The sequence below is a fragment of the Anomalospiza imberbis genome, chromosome 6, assembly GCF_031753505.1.
Source record: "Anomalospiza imberbis isolate Cuckoo-Finch-1a 21T00152 chromosome 6, ASM3175350v1, whole genome shotgun sequence".
Classification (NCBI taxonomy): Eukaryota; Metazoa; Chordata; class Aves; order Passeriformes; family Viduidae; genus Anomalospiza; species Anomalospiza imberbis.
In genome coordinates this window covers 61,369,500-61,394,402 of record NC_089686.1, presented here as the reverse complement: position 1 = coordinate 61,394,402, position 24,903 = coordinate 61,369,500, and the positions used below count along the sequence as shown (strand labels likewise).

At 44.1% G+C, this 24,903-nt stretch overlaps 1 protein-coding gene across 1 annotated transcript; it reads right to left on the bottom strand.

Moving 5' to 3' along the window:
• Positions 1 to 19,261: 19,261 nt before the first annotated feature.
• On the bottom strand, positions 19,262 to 23,134 carry KCNA4 (potassium voltage-gated channel subfamily A member 4). The gene has a single exon (XM_068194820.1). The coding sequence runs from the start codon at positions 22,152 to 22,154 to the stop codon at positions 20,190 to 20,192; it is 1,965 nt and encodes a 654-aa protein (XP_068050921.1). The 5' UTR covers positions 22,155 to 23,134; the 3' UTR covers positions 19,262 to 20,189.
• Positions 23,135 to 24,903: the final 1,769 nt, after the last annotated feature.

Sequence of the window (24,903 nt, the reverse complement as noted above, 5' to 3'; positions counted from 1 at the left end):
AGGATATTATTAAAATAAACAGCAAGAAATCCCCATCACCACCAAATTCTCAGGGAACAATTACTGCATCTCCAATAAGAAAGGAAATAACCATTATTGATTATGTTTCTGTGCTGGACTCAAACATCTGTTGCTGCTTAAGGGGTTTTTATTTGTTTTCACTGCACATCATGCTGGAACACATATTGTGCAATAATACTGTTATGTCAGCGCTCTTGTAGAATCACAATCTCTTCTTAGTCAGCTGCAGCATATACACGGATTTATTACGTCCAAAAGTCCACATAATCACATCACCTGAGTAAAAATTAGGCACCTGAAAGTTTTACATAACCACAGCATTTGTGGTCGGGCAGGATGGCGCAGAAGTTCATGCTGGAGTTAAAAAAAAACAAAACAAACAAACAAAAAAAAAAAAAACCTTAAAAATCAAACAGATTTTCAGCAGTGCTGAAACTGCTGAAGTTTAAACCTGAAAAACCAGAAGCTGAATCTGTGTAACAGTATGTTGGTCCCTTCCAAGGACACAAAGGGTAGAAATCATCTCAGATTAATTTGTCTTTGGCTCATTATGACACACTCAGTCTTTGCTTGATCCTTATCCCAGGTAGGCCAGTATGAACTCATTTAACTCCACTCAATTAAACAGAGAATTGCAAAATTATGCCAGCTGATATTTCAGGGCTGTGATCCTTTATCAAAAGGACTCTGCTAAATATCAATTTATTTGGCTTAATAAAATGGAGTGCTGTGCTATCCAGCCGATTTTTGCCTGTCAGAATAATGCTTCCAAGCACACAGGGGATGTACTTCTCCCTAGAAAGACAGGCTGAGAACAGCGAGATTCACAGCAGGTGTGAGAGCTCAGTTCCTCAGCACTGACAGCAAAACCTCAGTGTGGCAAAGTGCACCAGACAGGCACAGAGCCAAGCTCGTGTCCTGCAAAGATCTGGGGATAATAACACAGAAATGTGGGAGCAGCATGTTCGCACACACACCGGCTGTGACTGGACAGTGCCAACCACCACACCAAAAACCAGCTGGTTTTTTAGCCATTTTACAGCTCCCACATAAACCTCATCAGCACTGCAGACAGCCCAGCAAAAAAGAGTTACTGGAGCTGGGAGACAACAATAAATAACAATCAGTGGGAACCACCAGTCGTGACATGATTTAATACTGGGTTGAAGGTGCTTTCAAAACCAAAAATATTTAGAGATAGCTGGCTAAAACCAACAAACAGCCATGGAACAAAATGTGTTAGCATTTTCTGGACAGGAGGGCCTTTTTCAAAAGCAAATGTATAGTGATTTGCTTCAAAGCAGCTAGAATAACTGCTGAAGCTGATGTTTATAAAATCTAAATACAGTTGGCACAAATGAAAGAACCCTGCTTCCAGTTACACATGGAGAGCCTCTGTAAAGAGCAGAATTTGTCCCCAAGGGAACATACTGTGCCCAAGAAGGAAAGGACAGGACCTTAGAGCCAGACATAAGCTAACAGCCCAGTTCTGTGAGGTCTATGAGCTACAGCCACTCCACTGTGCTTCTGCAGCATAAAAAAACATGGCACTTCTTTAAAATAATCAAGCCAAAGGAAAATGCTATTTTAAAACCGAGTATCATCCTTGTCAGGAAAATCAAGGGGACAAACCATCAAAGACTGCTTAAAGATTCAGGTAAATATTGTAAATATTGTCATTTTTTGGTGGCATATTGCCCCAGCTGCAGCCACGCCCTTGAGACATTCCCAAGGGAGAAACTGCAAGGTGTTTGTAAGGAATAAATTAAAAACTTCATCCCATGAATTACAATCAGATTTCTGCCAGACTGTGCAGTAAATAGCATCCATCTCCAAAAAGCCACTGGAGCACACACAGAAAGATGTAAGAGAGCCAACAGGGGAGGCAAGAGAGGAGTTCAAGTTAAGGTGACAAACAATTCACACGCATAGCCTGTAAAACTGGAAAGTCAAAGGCTTCACATCTGCCAGCTCCATCTATGTTTTGTGGCTCCTTCACTGGTACTTTGGTCCAAATTCACCAGTTCTCCACAAGTTTATTCTGTACTCTTATTCATTCTTCAATACTGCACACCTTTTTCTTTATTCTCAAGTCATGCTTCAGCACTGCTCTTAGCTCTTTTCAATTACTGAAATCTTCGTTCATCAATTTTAAATGAGCTCAGGGAGCTCATATAAATAATTCTAAAATCCATCTTTCTGTTGTAAATTAGTATTGCAAGCATTCATTCATTCTTTCACCCATTCTACTACGTCACTGATCTTCTACCCAAGAATTTCCTGAATATTTTCCACTTTCAGTCTAAATTAAGAAGCTGGCCTCTGACACTCTTCAACATCCTATTTTTACCACCTCAGACACGAACATGAGCAGAAGCACATAAAACTGATCTCACCTTAACTTTTACTGAGTTGGCAAGAAAAATTCTCATTCACTTCTAGAGTAATTTAGGAATAACAACTCGGCACTAGCTCTCTGCACTGTCACAATCTACAACCGTGAGCCTCAAAGCATTATTCTGAATTTAAAAGGTTTTGCTGAATCACCAGAGTTCCTTTCAAACCACCTTTGATCTCCAAACCTGGGGGAAAATTTTAAGTGTAATTTTTCCTCGACTGCCTCCTCTGGCTGACAAAGCCTGTGCTGCAGCCACCTTGAGCCCTTAGGAACCACCTGGGAGCAGGGCTGGAGTAAACTGGGAGAATGTGCCTCCTCACGTGGACCCCAGCACTGCCAAGCAGCCCTCCAAATGGCATCTTGGAATATCAGACAGGGCAACTTGTCATTTTCAGCAGGCCACAGTGCTGCTGGGAGCATTGGAAGCTGCCCAGACACGAGCTCCCAGTGTCCTGAAAAGCCATAATTAGTGTGATTGCTGCAGGGAGGGACGACAGAGATAAGCCTGGCACTCAGTGGTCATTCAGACACAAAGACCCAAGGGAGAACCACTGCTTCACCAACTGCCTGGAGCAGGCCAGCACTGGGATGCCAACAAGCTCTGGCTTAGTTTGGGAAGAACAGCTCACCGAATGGAGTGAAAAGGTGCAGAAAAGAGGAAGACTCTGCCATTTCCCAGCAACATCCAGCCCTACATGAACTAGTCCTCAGCACTAAGTTCTCACTCAAGGGAAGGACTGATAGAGCTCAACAGTGTTTGCAATAATAACATAAAGTATGTGTAATTAATAAAACCCAGCTCTTATACCTGATAAAATGATAACATTTCTTACTCTAAATGCAGAGAGTGCCATATTGAAACCAAGTGTCAAAAGACGACACAGATCCATTTAAGAAAAAACATTTCTGTCGAGCCTGTACTGCCTAACCCAGACTCACCAATAATTTAAGCAGGTACCTCCACAAAACAAACGTATTAAAGTGGTTCTTAAGCAGCCAAGAACCATCAAGAGCCATTGTGCTCTAGCAGTACTCTGAACTGTTACCCTCTCTAACTTGCACACATTTCAGAGCAGAGGTTGCCCTGTGGCTGACCACAGTGAATTGCTCTTTTACCACTCGTGCATTTTCTGTCACAAGGGTGCTTCAGCAGCACTTTGCAGCGAGCTCACAGCAGTTTCTGAATTTCTTGCTTCTGGGGTCACTCTTCCTTATGCTGCCAGCTTCACCCCACAGATAGTCACTGGTATTGCACACTACAAGTGTGCAAAAATAAAGCCTGTTGATTCCTATCTCATTCAATACTCTGTTTGGATAAAAAGATGCCACATAAAAGGGTTGGAAGACAAACTGCAGTCCACGTTTCCATGAATTAATGGTAATACACAGGTTTTTTGTTTTAAATAAAAAGTCTTCTAAAGTGAATGTTATGATAGACAGTGACTAAAGTGATCTCTATGATGCATGGAAATACACAGATATAACAGAAAACCTTTTATTACATATTTTACACACACAAACTAACTCAAAATCCAGCATCAAGTACTGCAGCACTACTTGCATTAAATGGAACTAATTTTCCAGAGAGGCAAAGAAGAAGAAGCCACAGTTCTGACGGAGACTGACCAACTGTAAACTATCCCTTATTCTCAACTGGTCATTACTCTAACAATTATAAAAATGACTAAAAACTTCAGCTACTAAGTCAGAACTGCATTAACAAACTAGTGCTTGATTATTAGAAGACACTTTCCCAGAAATTTTCTTTAACCAGAATTTTTTCAGTACCTATTCTTATCTAAGAGTCTTTAATCACGGGCTCCATTTACACTGCTCGTGTTTTCTGTAACTAAGTTTTAGTCTAAAATGCAGACTTTGTCTGTGAGCCTGCATTAATAGGAAGCTCAATACCTAAGCCATAAAATGCAGTCTCTAATTTTAGGTGATGTGATGGCAAAGGCTAACTCAGGGTGGCCAGATGCCTCTCTCTGGTGTCCATAGGGGCATCAAGCAGAAGGAAATCACACGGCAACACAGAATCACAGAATCCCTGGGTTGGAAGAGACCTTCAAATCATCAAGTTCAACCCAGCCCCAACCCCTCAACTCAACCTTGGCACCCAGTGCCACCTCCAGGCTTTGTTAAACACATCCAGGGATGGTGGCTCCACACCTCCTCGGGCAGTCATTCCAGAACTTTATCACCTTTCTGTAAAAAACCTTTTCCTAATATCCAACCTGTATTTCTCTTGGTGCAGTTGGAGACTGTGTCCTCTGGTTCTGTCAGTTCCTGGAGACAGAGCCCAACCCCAGCTGGCCACAGCCACTTTCAGGAGCTGCAGAGAGTGCTGAGGTCACCCCTGAGTCTCCTTTTCTCCAGGCTGAGCACCCCCATTCCCACTGACACCAGACACGCCAGGGGTTCTTTCACCCAGAACTCTGCTCAGGTGGAGCAACCCCTCCTGCCTGGGAGAACCAGACACCACCATCTGTGTCCATGAAATGCACCCTCAGTGGCTCCAGCAAAGTGCCATCAGCAGGAGCACAAAACCAAGTAAGAATCACCCACACCCACTGCTTTATTTATTGCTGACTGTATTTTTATTTTTGACTGTTTGTCTCTAAATTCTAGGATGTTTTAAGCTATTCAATAGAAAACTGTTAACAACTATTAATCTTATTGGTTTTCTGTTAAAAAACAGCAATTATTTTCTTTTGCAAGTTATTTCGACATGTAAATTCCTATAACTAGATAAACTTCAGTACAAAACAGTATTATTGGGAATATAATTTTCTATTTTGCAGCCCTGGGTGAAGCAATTCAGTAAATTTAGAAACCATCCATAATAATAATGAACTACGCATTTAAGCCACCTTGCATCGTCAGTTCCCAAGCAGAACACATTAGTGAGTATCACACTAATCAGAATGTACTAAAACTTGATAATGTTTTTCATAATTAGAATTATTTTGTCAGAATTATTTTAGGCCAAGTATTTAAAACACAAAATTACAAATATTTCAACAACAAAAATACCAAAACATCGTGGGATTTTTTTCCTCACTTCTCATTAATGTAATTTTTCTGGTGTATTTGTATTTCTTTGGAGTCCTCTCAAGAATGGCACCATAGCATGAAAACCAGAAGAAAAAATTACTAAAACAGAACTAGAAAGAAGCTTTCTAGCTAGAAAAAAAATCAGCAAGATACTGAATTCATTTTCATATTGCAATCATTTTCTAAGTCCAATTTGAGCTATTCATTTTAGATAGCAATTCACAATTGCTCTTGAACCTATTTATATTCTTTGACTGGAGATTTTACTGTGCAGTTAAGTAAAAGACACCTGAATAAAGATTAGTAATGATATTCTCACTGGTTTAAAGTAAAAGAAACTAAATATACCCAATGTAATTTGTCCTCTGCTAAAATTACTCTTCCGTGGTTAGTTACTGAGTTTTCTTATTAGGTCATGTATACTTAAGAAGAGTGATATCCCACTAATTCATGTTAGTGACAAGGGAGCATTGCCTCTCCCTGTTCCAGGGATCAGAATAAACCCTGACATGCAGCAATGTCTCTGCCATGATCACCTCTGAGCTACCAAGGGCGACTCAGTTAAAAATGCACCGTGGTACAGGTGGAAACAGAAGCACCCCTCCAGAAACAGGGGTGATTGTAACCAACAAGCATTTGGGATTGGGAAGAGAAAGCTCTAGCTGAAGGAAAAGGGAGGATGACACATCTGGATTTTCATTCATGGAGTCTGTATTTTCCTTTTTGCTTCCTTCTCAGGAAAATGCCTGCCAGTTATGTACTGGAGTCCTTTTAGGACAAATCACATTCCTGGCGGTTACATGACAAACAAAACCCTTTATTCTTTAAATCACACATAAGAGGAGGCTGCCTGTTCTCCCATTTCCTCTTCCTCAAGCCCAGAGTCTCTGCAGCAGAAAGCAGCAAGAGGATGAGTGGATCTGGGAGCAGCAGGCAGAGCATGCTCTGCAGCTCCTGAGGAGCTCCTGTCTGCAGGACTCCCCTGCAAAAACGTCCCACAGAGAATCACAGAATGGTTTGGGTCGATCTAAAGCTCGGATCATCCCAACCCCCTGCCATGGCAGGGACACCTCCCACCAGAGGCTGCCCAAGCCCCATCCAGCCTGGCCTTGGCCACTTGCAGGGACCCAGGGGCAGCCACAGCTGCTCAGGACACCCGAGTGCCTCAGCAGCTCGTGGCACAGCCGCCGTGCTGCCTGCAAGGAGCACCCCGGCAGAAAGGCATGGCTTTATCACTCATGGCTATCCTGGGCCCAGGAAACTTAAAACTAGCTTCACATCCTCGTCAATGAGTGTAAATAATACACACACTTCTTGATCATAACAACAGAGAGAGGTTATGAATGGAGCCTCCTGGATATCATGTAAACCACTATTTTTTCATACTTTGACGTACAGTACCATTTAATATTTTATGTTGATAAAGGCCAGTCCACCAAGAGGTTCTCAGTGAATTGCAACATACTGAAACATTGCACTGAAACACTACAGTCTTAAAATGAAGATCAGATCACTTACTTGTAGGAAATAAAGCTCTAGAAACAAACTCTGCATTTATAAAATAAATGGAAAAATTCATAATGAATTTAACAAGAGCAAAAGGAGTTGGAAAGTAAGATGAGAAACCGTGGAACATTAACTACAGCATCAAAAAGAAGCTCTTTCTTCATCTAATACAATACCTCCTTTGTATAGGCTGAAAACATAAAATATTACTGGTTATATAAACCTCCAGCAGAACTAACTGTAGGTGGCTTGGAACAAGTAAATGCTGTATTTATACAAGTACAGCACTCTGCAAGCAATATTAGTCAGCCATTGAGCAGGTTCCCTGAGCTCCAGTACACTGAATACGCGCATAATTAGGGCTTGTTTGCGTGACATCTGGTGGGGAAATAATATCACATCTGATATGAAAGATACAAAAATATTTTCATAAAACAAAACAAAAAAAAATCACAGTGGAACAGGACCATGATGTTCCTTTTCATAACAAGCAGCCTCACATCAATGAAATCCAATCACCCTACAGTATCAACTGTTTCAGCTCTCCAGAACACTAAATAAGTCAGGGTGCAATTAGACACAATTTCCCAAGACTGGCAAAACTCAATTTCCTCCAGCTCCTTGTGTCCACAGCAAAATGGAACTCAGGTAATGCCAAAAGCACGCCAATGACTGCTGTGGAGTAAATCCATTTATCACTCAAAGACCTGACCGAGCAGCCCAGATCTCCCATTGCTTAGAGGCGTTTTACATATGCAGTCCTAATAAATCTGTACACATCAGCCTGCAGAATAAGGTCTGTAGAGAAAAGTCTCTTCCCTTCTGAGTGCCACTGGATTACAACTGGGGTACAGAACCCTGTTGTCTGCAGCGTTCTCAACAACAGTAAGAAAAGAAAAAGTGAACCCAAATGAAAATGAAAATTAAGTTAAAGGGGGAGGGTTTGGAGAGCGTTGCACTGGACTCTAAAAATAAATCTCTATTCTTTGCTTATATTAAATCAAGAGAAATGTTCAGTGATCACACAAATACCCTTCCCTGCGTTCTGGGAAGGGCTGTTCCAAGTCCTGGGCCAATTTGTTCAGAACTGGCTCAAATAGCAGAGCACTGTGCCACGTCCTGCTCCAGCTGTGTCACAGTGACATAGCCATTATAACCATTACATTGCACACATTAACACACCCACTGCAACCCCTGCATTACTGACCACCTCTTCCTCCCAAACACTTTAATACAGCCCAAAATTCCAGTCAGTGGCAGGAACAGAAACGAGGCCAAACTCGAGGACAAGAACCCTACACATCCCTGGTTCTGATTTTTCAGGATCAGGTTCTGCAAAATACTGCAGATTTTGATGCCTTCCTAAACAGGGATCTTCATCCCTGCTTGGTGCCTGTGCATACACAATGTAATTTATGCAGCTGAATAACTTTTTAGATTTCTCTTTTTTTAGCATGGAAAGCCTGCACTGAGTGGGGACGACAACACCATTTTGAACATTTCCGTCCTAAGTATTTATTTGGGCAGCAACATCTAGTAAAAAGAAAGATCATAATCCACCTCAAGTGGTTTCAGGCAAGAGCAGTATCTGTAAACCCAGCAGAAGAAGAGCAGTGTCTGAACTGCCAGAAAGAACAAAGTACAGCTGCTCCACAATCTGAAACACTGTGGGTAATAGCAGAGGCACAGTAATTCTTGTCCAGTTCTCCTTAATCCTGGAGTTTCAAAGCATTTTCCCCAAGTGTGTGAAACTCATTATCAATGTGAAAAACCATAGCTGCTGCTACTCACAGACCTGGAGCAGGGCAACAGCACACTGCTCCTTTGAGCCCCAGGCACAGAGAATTAGGAAATGCCTGTTATGTAAATACAAACTTTTTGGTGGCTTTGTTTAGGAGATAATCATTATTTCATAATGCCCTTCGCTTGTCTGTGCATTTACCAACATTTTATTTGACATCCCTTTACTCCCCCAGTTTTCTGACCAGTTGACCTGTTTTAACTAAAATCAAACTTCGGTGTTGAACTACCTGATAAAAATGCTTTTGCAAATTATGTTATCAGCTAGACAAAGTGGTGCTAAATCTGTCATCACAGAATGGTTTGGCTTGGAAGGGACACTGAAGACCATCTAATTCCAGCTCCCCTGCCATGGGTGGGTACGACCAGCAGACCAGGTTGCTCAGAGCCCCATCCAACCTGTCCTTGAACACCTCAGGGATGGAGCACCCACAGCTTCTCCGGACTCCTGCTCCAGAGAGCTGCTGGTTTTGCTTCTGCTCAGCTTCAAATGGCATCCCAGAGCAGCTTTTCCCTTTCCCTGGAAGTGGGACTTCTCCCAAGGACTGAGCACCACTGACACACAAGCCTCTGCAGCCCTGCCTGCACAGCAGGCACTCACAGGGTGAGCTGCCTCCTTAAAAAACAGCTCCAAATGGGAAAAAAGCTTTTAATGCTTTACAATGGAAGAAATACCAGTCCGTAGAAAGAGGAAGGTTCAAGATAAAACAGTCTGAAGGCTGGAAAAGATGAAATAACAAATCTGTCTTTGGAGGCAGAGGGCAACCTCTCTAATTAACATAACATTCTTACCAGCAGTTACTGAAAATAACAACAAAAGCCTCTTAACTTTGCTCACTGAATTCATGAGGTTTTGTGTCATTTGGATTCAATTCCTGAATCTGCTTGGGCTCACTAACACCAGAGAGCCACAAAACCTAAGTGCTCATCACAGGAAAAGGCTCCAGAGAATGCTCACAGCACTGCATCAAACACAGGGTGTTCAGAGAAAAAGTGAAGCTGAAGGAAGGCGTTGCAATATCCTGATTGCATTTTTCATTTAAGTCTTTTATTCCACACAATCCGGGGTGGATGTTCTCCTTCACCTTCGTGTTTTCACTGCTTATGATTGCTCCTTTCTGGGATTGCCAGTGGGCTACAGAGGTGGTGGGGGTGACTGAGGCCTCTGTGAAGAAGCAAGCCCCAGGAAAGAGATGGAGTTTTGCTTTGTGATCCTCAGAACCCAAACCTTGGTGTTTGGTGCTCTGGATTTTTCCACCATGTTTCAGTCTGCAGGCATGGATGGTCCCATGAAAACTGCCTGGACATTCTGCTTCTCAAATATGTGCAGGTTCCCATCTGTGTGCATAAATATTGGAAAAACCACTCTGGCTTCCTTTGAAACAACGACATTCCAGGTCCAATCACCATTTTAACAACATATTCCACTGTCAGAACTTCAGTACAAGCCACACAGCTCACCTCCCACCCTCAGCAAACAGACCAAGGGAAGGCATCACTCCAGCACTTTTTTTCATTCATTTAGTTCACACCAGGCTAATTTTTAAACACCTCCTCAAATATCTCAACCATTATAAAATGATGATACAGAGCTCAGATGCTTTGTAATACAAACAAGACACAAATTTAGATATGCAGTCATTTGCTACGGCTGTGTTTACTTAACACCAACATCTGCTCCAGTTCCAACAATGACACTGCTGCAAGGACAGCAAAAAAACCCCACTAATCATCTCAATGAAAAGATTAAGAAATACTACACATCATGCTCTAGCATCTTTCTGGATGTCAGTCCAAATCAGAACATCATTAGTTAGTTCCCTTCCTTGGAACCCATACATCCAACAGCTGAAAAACAGCCTTGCTTTTGAAAATCCATGAAAATGTTCTGGCCTATCACCACAAGGAAGCTGTCTAAAAAAAGCAAGTGGTACCACAGCTTAGGAAAAATAATCATAGATGTATTGGCAGGAGTAAAAAACTGAAGAAATAAGACCTAGGGATCATTCAGGAACAAAAAAAACAAGAGCAGCAAAAAGCTTAACCATGGGTCAGTACTTACAGCTCTGAAAAAAATGCACATTTTCAGTTTTCATGGAGCAACACAACCCTTGAGGTATAACTGCATCTTAGCAGAGCAGATCCAAACCAGCTCTCTGTGGTTAATGTAAGGCTTTTGTCAGGGCACAAATTGGCATGAATGCTCCTGCCCAGCCTCACCTGGAGCCCATTAACCAGAAATGGTCCTGCCCAGCCTCACCTGGAGCCCATTAACCAGGAATAGTCCTGCCCAGCCTCACCTGGAGCCCTTTAACCCTTCCCCTGCCGTAGGACAGGGATGAGGTCCCACCCCCGTGGCTGTGGGATCACACTCAGCTCCTGCTTGTCCTGGAAAGGAGCCAGCCCTGGCTGCTCCCAGACACATTTCTGTCACCACCTCAAATTGCCATGCCTGCTCTGTGCCAGCCTGGCATCAGGAGAGCCTTTTAAAGCCTAGAGCAGAGGGCAGAGGTATTAGGAGCACTTCTTTGGGCAATCCTATAATGAAAGATGCCTGACTAATTAGGGGAACCTGCTGAATCCCATCTGTTGTTTCATTTGGCAGTGCAACTGAGACTGTGCTTGGAAACCTTGTGGGTTCTCTGCTTGCTTCTACTAGGTACAATTCAAAATACAGAACAGCACAGAAAACAAAAACCAGCTGAAATATTATTTGTTCTCTCCTCTCAAAAGGAACAAATCAGTCAAACCATCAGAATTTTTCAGAAGTAGGTAGTGGTCTGAATGCCCTTATTTCTGGGTGCCCAAAAATGAGACCATTTAAAAAGCACTTTTTCTGCATGAATTCAAAAGAAAATCTGTTTACAGCCACTCCATTTTGCTCAGGAATTGAGCTGTCCAGTATCACTAATCAATTCTGGCAATATTTTCTTGTAAAAATAGGTCAAAGAGCAGCAAATCAGTACAATTTCTACTTTCTAGTCTTCTCATATTTTCTACATATTTCAAATACATAGAAATGCTAATCCTCCATTAAACTCTGAGTAACAGAAATTATTCTACTGGCCACACAAAACAGTTTTATTTTTATAACCTATGGAATCATCCTATCAGTTACTAGAGATGTTCACAAGTAAAAAGGCACCAAAATATCAATTCCTTCTTGCAGATTTTCAGAAGAATTAAACCTTGTTCCTCTCATTTACTCAGATCCTTGTAACACTTTTGTACTTAATTTTGAGACCTATGAGTCCTGAATAAATAACATTGCCTATAAATAGCTAACAGAAATAAACATACACAGAAAAAAATGCTGGAGTATAAACTGCTATACAACTCCTCTACTGCACTCCCTGCAGTAGGGTAGATTCTTGCTAAAGCAACATTTATCTAAGCTTGTCATCTGGCACAGAACAAAACACAATTATGCCCTTTAAACATTGAATTAAAAATATTTTCTATGTCTTCCCTGTGATCAAACCATATTTTTCTCCTGTGTGTGTATCTGCAGCTAATATTTAAGAATGACTTAAACAGAAAAAAATAATATTATTCTTTAGCTTCTTAAACTGAAAATATGCAAAATTTCTGCTTTCAAATAATGCCTTGCCATTTGGAATGCAAAGAGGGATCATCTTCCCTCATGCTTGAGACCTGAAAAATAAATTCTTAAATTCCTGAAGAATTCAGGGCAAGTTGAGGGCGTCTTTAAAGTATAAACCCACTGACAAAACAGAGGGTGTTTAACCTGAAATACACAGCGTGTGGAACGTACAGCTTGTAATACAAATATAGTTTTGGATAGAAAAACAAGAGATACCTTTGTCACAGTCGAGACAGCCACGACACCCAGAGTGACACACACAATTCCAGAAAGCTCCAGCCCACGCAGAGCAGCACCAGGGCACTTCAGGAGGCTGCAAGTGTCTCTTGTCCTTCAGCCCACCCTTTTATCTCCTCCTGCTGATGCACGGCACCTGTGTGCCTCTGCTCCCCTGTGGCTGCTCAGCACACCTGGGCACTCCATGGCTCCTCACCTTCAATTGCATTCACCTGTCCTGCACAGCTGCAGCCCATTAGGGATGAGGCTCAGCCCCACGCCCCATCAGCACACACCGTGTGCCTGCACACCTTCCATGAGCATCCACAGCCCTCTGCAGTTTTCTGCATTCAGGCTCCCTGTGCAAGGAGAAACTGGCACTGAATGACACCCTGAATTCATCACAAAGCTCTGCCAGCAGGGAGACAACAACAGGCAGGAATTAAACTTCATTCATACAGTGGATAATGCACAACAGGGACAGATCTCACGGGCTCTGATGGAAAACCAAACCTCCACTGATCTCGGTGGAACAGGAACGTGATGGGATCCACGGTGCAGGGATCCCAGGGCACCCAGCAGTGTTCTCTGACTGCACAAGGCAGAGCAAGAAGGGGAATGCAGTCTCCCCGTGCATGCTATTGGATTTCATTCCACAGCATATCATGGGAGCATCCCTCCTCTACAGCAAAGTTCTGCACCAAAATCATACCAACATAAACACAAACAAGGAAAACTGATTTTCTCCTTGGCTCTCCTACCTGGCAGGGCCAGGCACTGCCTAGCATTGACACAAGAAACTTTGCAGAGTGCAGTGCAAGAGCTTGGACCCCAAGGCAGCACACCTGAAACTAACAAGAGGGACAGGAGAGATTCTGAGTATGTCTCAGTTCATTTTCTGAATCGAAAGCTGCCATTCATGTCCAGGATGATAGTTCCACATTCAGTGTCTATCATCCCTTTATAACAAGTGTTAGGACTAAGTAACTAATAACAATAATGTTTAAAATAAAAACCAAAACAGCCACAAATCCCACCCAAACATAGTTTATTCTGACTGCTAAGAACAGAAAAGAAGCATGTATCTAAAATTAAAGATGCCTTTGACATACCTCACCAACTCCATCCATCCTCCTCCTTTACTCTGAACACAAATTGCCCAGGAACATTTGAGCAAGGGATTGAAAACAAAGAGAGACCAAAATCTCTCTTGAATATGTGCTGTCCCTTCCTACACTCCTTCGTGTGACAACTGTAACACCTGGAAACCTGCTCCACGAGAGTGTCCCTTTTCACCTTAAGCAAATTGCTTGTTCCTCAAGTCAGGAAGCATTTTACAGCCCAGCTCCTTATGAAATGAATGGAGTTCAGGTATTGAAAAGCACATTTTGTGAACGCAGACATGAGACCCTTTGCAGCTTAGGAACTGGCAGACTGGAGTCCTTGAGGCCTCCCTGTCTGGGAAGGCTGCATGGTATTACCAAGCAAATAATCCAAATTTTGCACTCAGCAGGATACTTGTGGTAGGAGTGATGCCTTGAGAAGGCTGCCCTAGAACAGAGACTGGACAGAGCTAGAGAATAAAGCAGGGATTTATTCAAAGGATCTCCTCCATGGATCCACCTTGGGCAGCACCAGAGCCCAGCCAGGGCTGCACCCAAGATGAACCCAAATGGTCCCAAAATGCACGAGCGCTCCCGGGGGCTCTCACTGTGATCAGCTCTGCTCCATGGGCACACTGGAGTTCATTGTCCCATTCCAGCTTTAGCCCATGCAGTCCCATCCTGCTTGTTTTTCTCTCTCCAGCCCACGCTGTTGGTGCTCTTGGGCTGAGATTTGGGTCATTTGTCCTTGGTGCCCAGCTGGAGCAGGAATTGTTTTGTCTCCCTGCTCTGTGCAGAGAGCTCACCATCCCCTCGTGTGAAGCTCAGAAGTGCACACTGAAGCAGCACAGAATGTGAAACATAGAAAACCTGAAACATCATTTCCCCCCATGGATTTAGCAGACAGGCTAAAAACCTCCAGGACCCTGTGCCACGCCAGGTGGTGCTGCCCAGCACAGGGAGCATCTTCCCAGGCACATGATGCCCCAGCAGCAGCTGCTGCTGCCCCTGAGACCAGGGAAGAGAAACAATGCATGGAGCACCTCTCTGGAGCTGCAGACCACGTCTCCCAGTGTGCCCCCACCTTGGTTTTACTGGCAGCACCATAAATGCACATATGGAGGAAATAAAAGTAGTTTTTACTTACCTACTTTCCCTCACTTAGCGTGTTTTATGAGCTTTTACATGTGATGTAAGCATTCTCTTCTTTTCTTCTAATATACTTATGGATTTATTTTCCAAAGGGCCTGTTGCAGAAAAAGGTCTCAAGGCACATTATAATTGTACAGAAAAGGATTAAAAATAAGAATTAATTCAACCATCTCAGTACATAATGCTTTAATGACTTTTCTTTCAGAATTAATGTCCTCAGAATTCTGAGCACACAGGAAGCATGGCAGCACTATGTAGAGCACCTGGGTTTCAGGTAAAAAAAAAATTAATGCACTTTCACCCAGAATTAATCTGCCAATCACTTTGCCCACATCAGATGGCCCTGTGGAAATTAATGTTCATTTTTACCAAAGTGCCAATTATTCGATTTGTTTCAAATGGAGGTGCAAAAATATGATAAAACTGTCAACTAGGTCTTATTCACTGCAAAATCTGAAGCATTTGATCATTCAGTTATAGCAAGAGGGAAGTGTATACACTACCACATGTCTACAGAAGTTATTCTGTTATTTAGATTATTTCATCATAAGAAAAATACGTAACTTACATGCTGGATGCTGTAGTTGGGGAGTTTTTAATGTTTGTTTTTATTTCTTACTGTCTCACATCAATTAATTAATTTTTAATTTTTTTTTAAATGTATTTGTAACTGGGTGCAATGACAGTAAAAAGTAATAAAGAACCAGTAAAAAATAGAGGAATAGAGGGAGTGACACAATGGATAGGTTATATTTAATTCGGGGTTTTCCTATAAATTTAAAGATTATGCTAAAAATTAATTGTCATTCAGAATGAGTTTTATGCATGCAGGATGGCCAGAAAGACACATCTCACTTTTCAACGCTGTGTGAGAGATTTTTCAGGAACTAGCTACAAATGGAGCAGACTTTCTGATATTTAGCTGGCTTTCCATAGCACATTTATCCTACACTTATGCAAATATGAAGTACCTCATGTTCTTGGGCAGCTCAGCACTGAATTTTCAGATCCTGAGTCAAATGACTCTCAACACCTGACAGCAAACTTGACAGGAATGTTCCATGTCAGGAGTTACACTCTAACACCCTTTATTCAAGGTTATGGCCTGATCCCAAACTCTTTCCACACCAGTACTGTGAAAATAACTTTCACCTTCTGAAGCTGTATGGACTGAAAACACACTCAAATCCCAATTTTTATGACCACAAAAAATGCCTATCAGTATCCCCAAACACCAAGGACACTATTGTCATGAATCAAATGTAATCATGACCACAATGGGGCTTTTTATCCCCTGGATCTCCCAGATTTATCCTGCATTACATGAACACCACAGACGTGGATTCTACACACAAAAACCTGTCTAAGCAGAAGAACTTTCCTTCCAATACAAATAAATTATATTTCCCATCAAATTGAATTAGCCTCTTGTGGAATCACTCCAGAAATTTTAACTGAACACTAAAACCCTTCACTCTAACTGGGTTACACAACACTGCTTTTGGTATAAAGTTCAGCATCCAGGCTGATGTTTTCAAGGAACCAATGTAACATCAGAAATGTAATAAAGAACAAATTTATGGATCTCCGAAGTCAGCCATTAAATCCAACCCTTCAGCTGGCAAAACTCTCTCCTTATGGCCTTGGCACTTAAGATTACTATAAAAATGCTTAGGAAATGCTTTAAACAAATGCCAGCACAGTTAAGTATCAGAGGATATTTGAAATCAGATTTGGTGCTGCTGTGATTCCATGAACTCTAAATGGAACTCCTCCAAATTTTTTCACCACTGCAAGTGAACCTGAAATATCTCATTTTGCATTATTTTTAGCTGAAATGTATGTCAATGTGAAATCATTTGAACTACATTAGTAGAACTAAAATGATCCCCAGTGTAAATCCATTCACATCAGAAATGCATTTCACCACTGTAATTTAAAAATGTAAAATGCCCAAGTCACAATAAAATCATTTTTTCTGAGAGTTGCCAGTGTGCCTGGGAAAGGTCTGACAGAAGCAGGAGCAGTAATTTGGAGCCATAACAGCTCAGCTAGAGGGTTTCTCTGGCACACAATTTCAACCAAAGCAATGCCTAACACAAACTTCTCTTTCTTGTAAAGCACTTGGGATCTTTGGGTTTTAGCGTGTTAGTGGTAGGACTTTGGCACGATAAAACTATAAAACTATATTGTGACTGGACCAGTGGATAGCTGAATAATCAAATTATAAATCCAAGCAGAGCTATTTGCTTCCACTCTGGGATGCACAATTCTTTCTGTGATTCAGAATGCTGACAGCACAATCCAGCACTGAGCTCTGAAGTCCTTATTTATCATGGCCAAGGGTTTATTCACTGCAGGAGGCTCCACCATTACCTGAGGACACACCCAGGACGTTGCTCTGCCAGCTGCTAGGAGCCCCTACAGTGAGACCTTGTCCTTCTGAGAGCAAGGCACTGCTCTGAAAACAGCCCAGCACAGACACTGCACGCTTGTTTTAAATTGACAGCTGAGTGTTTGAGGAAGATTTTTTTTTAAACATTCATGTATCAAGGAAACAGAGCAAAAAAACTTTAAACCAGTTTGATATTAATAGCAATCACTATTCTTTTGTGTTGCCTACAGAAGGCGAAGCCAGCAGAGACTGCCATGAAGAACAGAACTTCCAGTGAAATTGATGATGTAACAAACTGCATCTTCCTGCACTAAACAGGTGCTTGTCAGCATCTCATCTCAGCTGTTTATTAAAGCACTCCCCTCACGCTGAGCTCCGTGGCTACAGCACGAATGCTCTTTAAAAGTGATTCAAAGAGTTTTCTCATTTCCATGAGAGGTCTGGAGCCCCACCTCTTACGGTCCACCTCCCCTCTCAACCAGTCAATACTGCAAACAGGTAGAACTCATTTTCTCCAAGTTCTTTATTTACCTGGTCGGTGTTTCTTTCACTCCTAGCTCGTTGCCATGGTCCCAGGCACTAAATGGTCTCTGATGTCAGACAGAACTAGTACCAAGGCATTCAGCAAGAGAACCCTCACGCCCTTTAGGCCATTCACTGCTATCTCTGAAAGAACCACGTCCAGTTACAGATTTTTGCTGGGTTTTATAGAGCACCCACCCTCACTGCTGATACTGCCCCCGTAGAAACAAAGGATTCAGCACATTTAATTCAGGTGAGCTGGAGTGAAATGTAACATTACATTTTGGCAAATGCCTATGTATAAAATTACTGAGTCACTTCATTCAAAGCACAGTTGGAATTGACACCATCACAATAAAAAGGAGCTCTTTTTAATGCTTCACATTAAAAATATAGTGAAGCCTGCTCAGTGTTTTTAAATTAGGAATCAGACACTTAAACACACATTTTGAAGCAGGGCTCAGCACAACGCAGTCTTTTGTGTGTTGTCTTTTTTTTTTTTATTTTTCTGCAATGCAAAAGAAGACAAGCAGAGAAACTTTTTGAAGAGACTCACAGAAAAATTATGAAGGCAAACCCCAACCATTAAAGAGAAGCCTATGTCTGCAGCTCTGTTTGGTGCCACTGGATCCAGCAAAAAAGGCTGATCTGATGGATCGTGTGTAATGTCATGGATGCCCAATTCAGAGTGCTTCTGTTGTTGCTGTAAGTCAGTCACCAACAAGATCTCCCCTCTGCAAAAAAGCCCCCACTCAGCTTTAAATAAACATTGCAAACTACTGCAATTCCGTGGTGTTACTAAGTCCTTTGTTCTTCCATAACAGCCTGTCCCAGACCTTAAAGTGCATATGCCAGTTTGGTTCAAGTTTTGTAATCTGGAATGTTCCACAGTGCCTCTTGAACAACAGTGACAATTTCATTGTGCCTTCCCATGGTAAGTCTGAAAAAAAAACCTTGTTCTGAATCTATAATTTATGTTGTATGCAGCAATATCTTACCTATCTCATTCTAGGCTCTGGAATACACTGCAGGCCAGGTAATCTTTACCTACCTGAACCTCCTAGGAAGGGCAGTGGGAGGTTTTGACACATAGGAAAACATAGCTGGCCTAAAAATCAGTGAAAAGAAACCATGGAATGCTTTCACAAGGACTCCATGGGACCCAATACGTTCATTTTGAAGCCCAAAATGACTGGTTTAGATCTTAAATGTTGCTTCAAATATACATGGGCAAAAGCTGTAATCAAGGGAAAATGCAGCACCAATAATAGCACATTATTAAAAGTCAGCAATCCTCAATTGTCAGTACTGTAACAACTGAGTATCTTATTACTTCTACCTTCTCCTCCCATACACTGAATTTCCTCAATACTGACAAGGTGCATCTACTAATCGTAGACTCTCAATGCTAAATTAAGCAGAAAAAAAAATTATATAAATTAGGTTGGTATTTCTTGAGGGCATCAGTAGAAAACACCAATTTCAAATAATTTTGATTAGAAAATTTTACTTCACAATCCTTTTCCAGATGACAGGTATTCATAATTAAAAAGAGTATGGAATTGATGTCATGTCAGCTGTTTTGCCATCAGCATCACAGAGAAAGAAGAAACAACAAAATATGATGCAGAATTCACTCTCCCAATGATTGTCATTGAACTATTACATTAGTAAACATTCACAGTATGAAGTCTCTTTCAATATATCTCCAGCATATAAAGTAGTGCAAAAAAGCATTCCAGTCATTTTGCCTTTGCAGTCAGACCAGGTTTAACTCTTACCTCATTTCTTTCATTATTAGACAACAAATGCTGCAATGCCTCCAAAGAGAGTTATAAAAATAAACAATTTCTGGAGGGTCAACAGCCTTTTGAAAGTAAATTTCCAGTTAAAAACAAGCATTATAGATTTCAAGAAAAAAAAAATTTAGACCTATCTTCTGTAGAATATCTTTTTACAGTAAATTTACCATTTGAAAAACAATGACTATGGTATCCAATGATTTATGGTAGCTGCTATTAAAGCACTGATAAATAGATAAATGACTACCAAACTTCATTGTTTCTTACATAGTAAATACCTCTGATTGCCAACTTTTACCACAGAGCTGTTATTAGTGATGTCGACAGTTCATGCACCCACTTTAAAACTGACTTGGTTTTAATAAATTTTTCAGCCTCATGTGCAAAACACTTGCATTCTAACAAAAATATAAAGTCTGAAAATTGATCAGATCTAGCAATCCTTTCCTCAAGTTGTACCACTTACTTGATATGTAATACATGTTCAGCAATGCTTTTTATTTGTATTTAACCATTAAATGGCATACTACTGTATGCTGCAGACTCTTGTTTGCATATTTCATTATTTTCACTGCACTCTTTAATGCATAAATATATTTGGAAACGCTCAAAACTACACATCAGTTTCCACAGAATTTGAATTTACACAGTTTTTCTTCTCTGACTCACTGCTATTCCCCGTGTCCTGACTTTTAGTCTCCTTTACACAAAGAGATTCTTTAACTCCTTCTTCCATCTCCAAATACTCTGATTTATCCTCTGTGGATGAAGAGGATGCGCTCCTAAATTTCTTCAGTAAATTTGTTGGGAGGTAAGGGCAGCTGACCGCATTTTGCATCATCTGCGTGTGCTCTTCGTTCTCAGTTTCTCTATGGTAGAAATAGTTAAAATTGGAGACAATCACTGGCACTGGTAAAGCAATGGTTAACACTCCTGCAATGGCACACAGGGACCCGACTATTTTCCCACCCACGGTTATGGGCTTCATGTCCCCATAACCAACCGTAGTCATGGTCACTACGGCCCACCAAAAGGCGTCTGGGATGCTTTGAAAATGGGTGGCAGGCTCGTCAGCTTCTGCGAAGTAAACAGCACTGGAAAACAAAATGACTCCGATAAAAAGGAAGAAGATGAGGAGGCCAAGTTCCCTCATGCTGGCCCTGAGCGTGTGACCCAGGATCTGCAAACCCTTGGAGTGCCTGGAGAGCTTGAAGATGCGAAACACCCTGACCAGACGGATGATCCTCAGGATGGCAAAGGACATGGCCTGCTGGCTGCCCTGCTCCTGCGCCAGGTCCGTGCCCAGGGTGATGAAGTAAGGCAAGATGGACACAATGTCTATGATGTTCATGACGTTCTTGAAGAAGTGTGCTTTGCTGGGACACGCAAAGCAGCGCACTGTAAACTCAAAGGAGAACCAAATGATGCACACGGTCTCTACAATGAAAAAAGGGTCATTGAAGATGGTGTGCTCCCCAGCTTCCAGGCGAAGAGACTCGTTGGAAAGCCCCTTCCCTAAGCTCAGGGACATGACAAATTCCTTGTCATCTCTGAACTCTGGTAAAGTCTCCAGACAAAAGATGACGATGGAGATCAAGATGACCAAGACGGAGACAATGGCAATGCCTCTGGCTGGACTGGAGCTTTCCGGGTACTCAAACAGCAGCCAAACCTGCCTCTTAAACTCATTCTCCGGCAAAACCTTTTCCTCTTCCTCTTTGACAAAGCCTTCATCCTCCCTAAACTTGAGCATGGCCTCCTCCCCAAGCTGGTAGAACTTCACCTCCTCAGAGAAGATGTCAAAGGGTACATTGACCGGCCTCTTCAGCCGGCCGCCGCTCTGGTAGTAGTACAGGATGGCGTCAAAGCTGGGCCGGTTCCTGTCGAAGAAGTACTCGTTCCTGAGAGGATCGAAGTATCTCCCCCGCTTGGCTGGATCCCCCAGCAGCGTCTCCGGGAACTGAGCTAAAGTCTTCAGCTGGGTCTCGAAGCGCAGTCCCGACACGTTGATCACCACGCGCTCGCAGCACTCGTACTCGCTGTAGCGGACAGAGCTGTAACCCCCGGGGCCTCCACCGTCATCGGGGGGCTGGTCCGAGTATGAAAACTCATCCTCCCCATAGTCATCGCTGTAGTAGAGCTTCCCTTCCTCCTCATCATCTTCATCCTCCTCTTCATCCTCCTCTTCCTCCTCGCTCAAGTCCTTCAGTATTCTCTCCTCAGAGCCACTGAGCGGCAGCAGCTCAGAGCAGGGGAAGGAGGCCCCACACTCCCTGCTCCCCAAGTGGTGGCTCCTCTTTTTGCCCTTCTTCCTCCTCTTACCGCTCTGGCGGCGTGGCAGGCCGCCGTGCGAGGCGGAGGCCCCGCGGGCCTGCTCCTGGTGGTAGTGGTGGTAGGGTCCCCCTCCGCCCGCCGCCCCACCTTCCACTGCCGCCGTGGCCGCCGCCACGGCCGCCGCCGCTGCCGCCCTGGACTGCGCCAGCCGCTCCCGCTCCCGGGCCCGCGCCTGGGCCGCGTATCCGTAGGGCATGTGGGTGTTGCAGCCGGAGCTGTCCGCGCTCACCATGGCGACCTCCATCCTGCAGCAGCTTGGTTTCGTTCGGAATTGCTGGCCGTAACGGGGTTTTGCGTTATTTACAGCGTCACCGCGACCTTCGCCGGGAAGCTCAAAGCCATTTGCGTTTGGAGGACAGTCCCCTGCGCATCGAGTGTGGCAACGTGGCTGTAACGCTGAAGCTGTTCTTTGGAAAACCACAGACCCGCATTTTCCTGCTCTCCGGAGCGTCTGACACAAACTACTGCTTTGCTAATGAGAAAAGATGAAATTCTCAGATTGGACCGGAGAACAGCTGAGACCTTGAGACCTTGTTCTTCCATCCACCAAGCCCCTCTATTTTCATTTATCTCCTGCAGCCATCACAGCTGTATCTGATCAGAATCATGACTGCCTCGCAGGCTATAAAGGCTGCATTCCTCAGGAAAAGAATATGCAAACCAAAGGGTACCTGTTCTCTGCAGATGGTTTTAGCTCATCATTGAAACCAAATGCAAATAGTCTCTTTCCTCATTATTTGTTGCTGGTAATGCTTTGGCCTAGCAAACGTACTGTTTAATGTCATTACTTGGAGAGTTGAAGTTAATTCCAGCCATCACTTCATTTACACAGTGAGGAGGTCTTTGCAAATCCTTTCTTCAGCCTGTCAACAATGTCTCAAACCTGGGAGCAGCACCCAGGGCATCAGCAGCAGTGGTAAGAGGAGGTGGAGGAGGAGATGAAGACTGAGAAACTGGCTCTGAGGTCCCCATGGGACACAAGGGAGTGGATGGGTCACCCTTTGGTTATGGTCATGCAGAAGAAGCACTTAACCTGAGGCACACGCACAAACACACAGAAATAAACAAAACAAAAAGGGAAAAGATTGGATTGTTTTCCTAAAAGGTCACACCGATCAAATGAAACTGTGTCATCTATTACCATGGCATTCAAATCTTCTCCTGCCCACACTATTCACACTTCTACATTACACACACACCCACATCACATGCACAGAGATTTTGAACGACTCTGTGGGTAAGGATGTGGGTGGGTATGTCACATATATAGAGAGACAGATACAAAATCCCCACCCATATGAGCACTTGCATCCATACACAAACATATGCATGCTTCTGAAACACCAGCACATCTAAACACTAATAAAAATGCTGCAACACACAATGTATTCAGGTCTTCGAGCACATACATAAGAGATACACCTACATGTATCCACACAAAACAGGAAAGAATAAATGTATCCTGACAAAGAGCTTTTGTTGTATTTGCCGAAACACATCAGATTTTAATCCACAGCAGAATTGTGTTTCGATCACAATTAACGTCTCACTGGATTTAATTTGGAAACGGGCACGCACAATCCTCAGCCAAGTGAAAATACCCTGATATGTCAAGAAAACAACTGCAGGTGCACTGAAGCAACGTCTACATGCAAGCACACACAAAAATATACACAGCTCCTCACACCCTCTGAAACAGAAGCCTCATTTATAGCCACATCTATTAGCACACGAGAGAAGGTGAACACGAACTATTAAATGACGCTATTTTTAAAATCGTACCTACGTGCCATGCAGAAAAAGAGCCTAAAAACGCCGTTATACTTACTGATCCTGGGCAGAGAAATACAGCGCTGCTGCCGCTGGTGTAAGGACCGGGTGACGGCAGTGCCGAGGGGCTGTGCCGGCTGATCCACACTCGCAGGTGCCTGTGGTCAGTGCGCACCACAGGTTGGCGAGTTATTTCTGCCCCTTCCAGCCGGGAGCCGGGGCAGCGAGCCGGGGAGGCGGCCGGGGCTGGGGGCACCGGGCACCGCCACAGCCGCTCGCCTCGGCATTGGCCACAAGGCAACGAGCGAGGGTCTCGTCCCCACGGGGAAAACGAAGGCGGTGTGCGTGTGCTTGTCGTGTGCGAGGCGGAGCAGGCGCGACCGCCGGTCTCCGCGAGCCCGGCTCAGGCGGCAGCTCCGTAAATCAGCGCTGGCTAATCCGTGCGCGGAGCCGGGCTCCGGCGGCGGCAGGACGGGGCCGGCTCCGTGCGGCGCCTGCCCCCGGGCACGTCCAGGGCTCAGCCGGCTGCCGCCCGCTCCATCCACTTGTTGGCTGGTCCCACTCGGGGCGGCGCGGCCGGCGAGCCGCCGGCCGGAGCGCGGAGCGCGGGCGGGCGCTGCCGGCGGCCGAGGGTGCCGGGAGATGGGAGATGAGATGGGAGCCGGGAGAAGGGAGATGAGATGGGAGCCGGGAGAAGGGAGATGAGATGGGAGCCGGGCGAAGGGAGATGAGATGGGAGCCGGGCCAGCCCGCGGCACCGCGCCCCCGGCGCTCCGAGCCGGCCCTGTTGCTCCGGAGCCGCCGCCCGCCGCTGCCGCCGCTCCCGGCCCGCCGCCGGCCCCTGGCGGCCGCCGCCCGCACTGCGCCGGCCCGGCCCGGCTCCTGCCCCCGCGTCCTGATAACGCCGTAGTTAGCGGAGCCGACGTTCCGCGCTGGCGGACGAAGCGGTCCGCCCCGAGCGGTGCTGCCAACACCGGCCTCTGCTGCCCTGGGCGTGCCCTGAAGGAAGCGAAGCGCTTTGTTGAGGTCGCTCGGAGAATTCCCAAGCCAAGCCCCGATCAAATTCGCCACAAGGAGAGAAGATGTGCCCGCACCTGCACGCCGCTGCCCCGCTCGGCCCCGAGCCCCCCGGCAGGACGAGCGAACATGCCCTCTGCTCCTGCAGCCGTGTCGCAAATGAAGCCAAATCAACTTTCACTCCTCATTCTGTACCTGAACAGAAA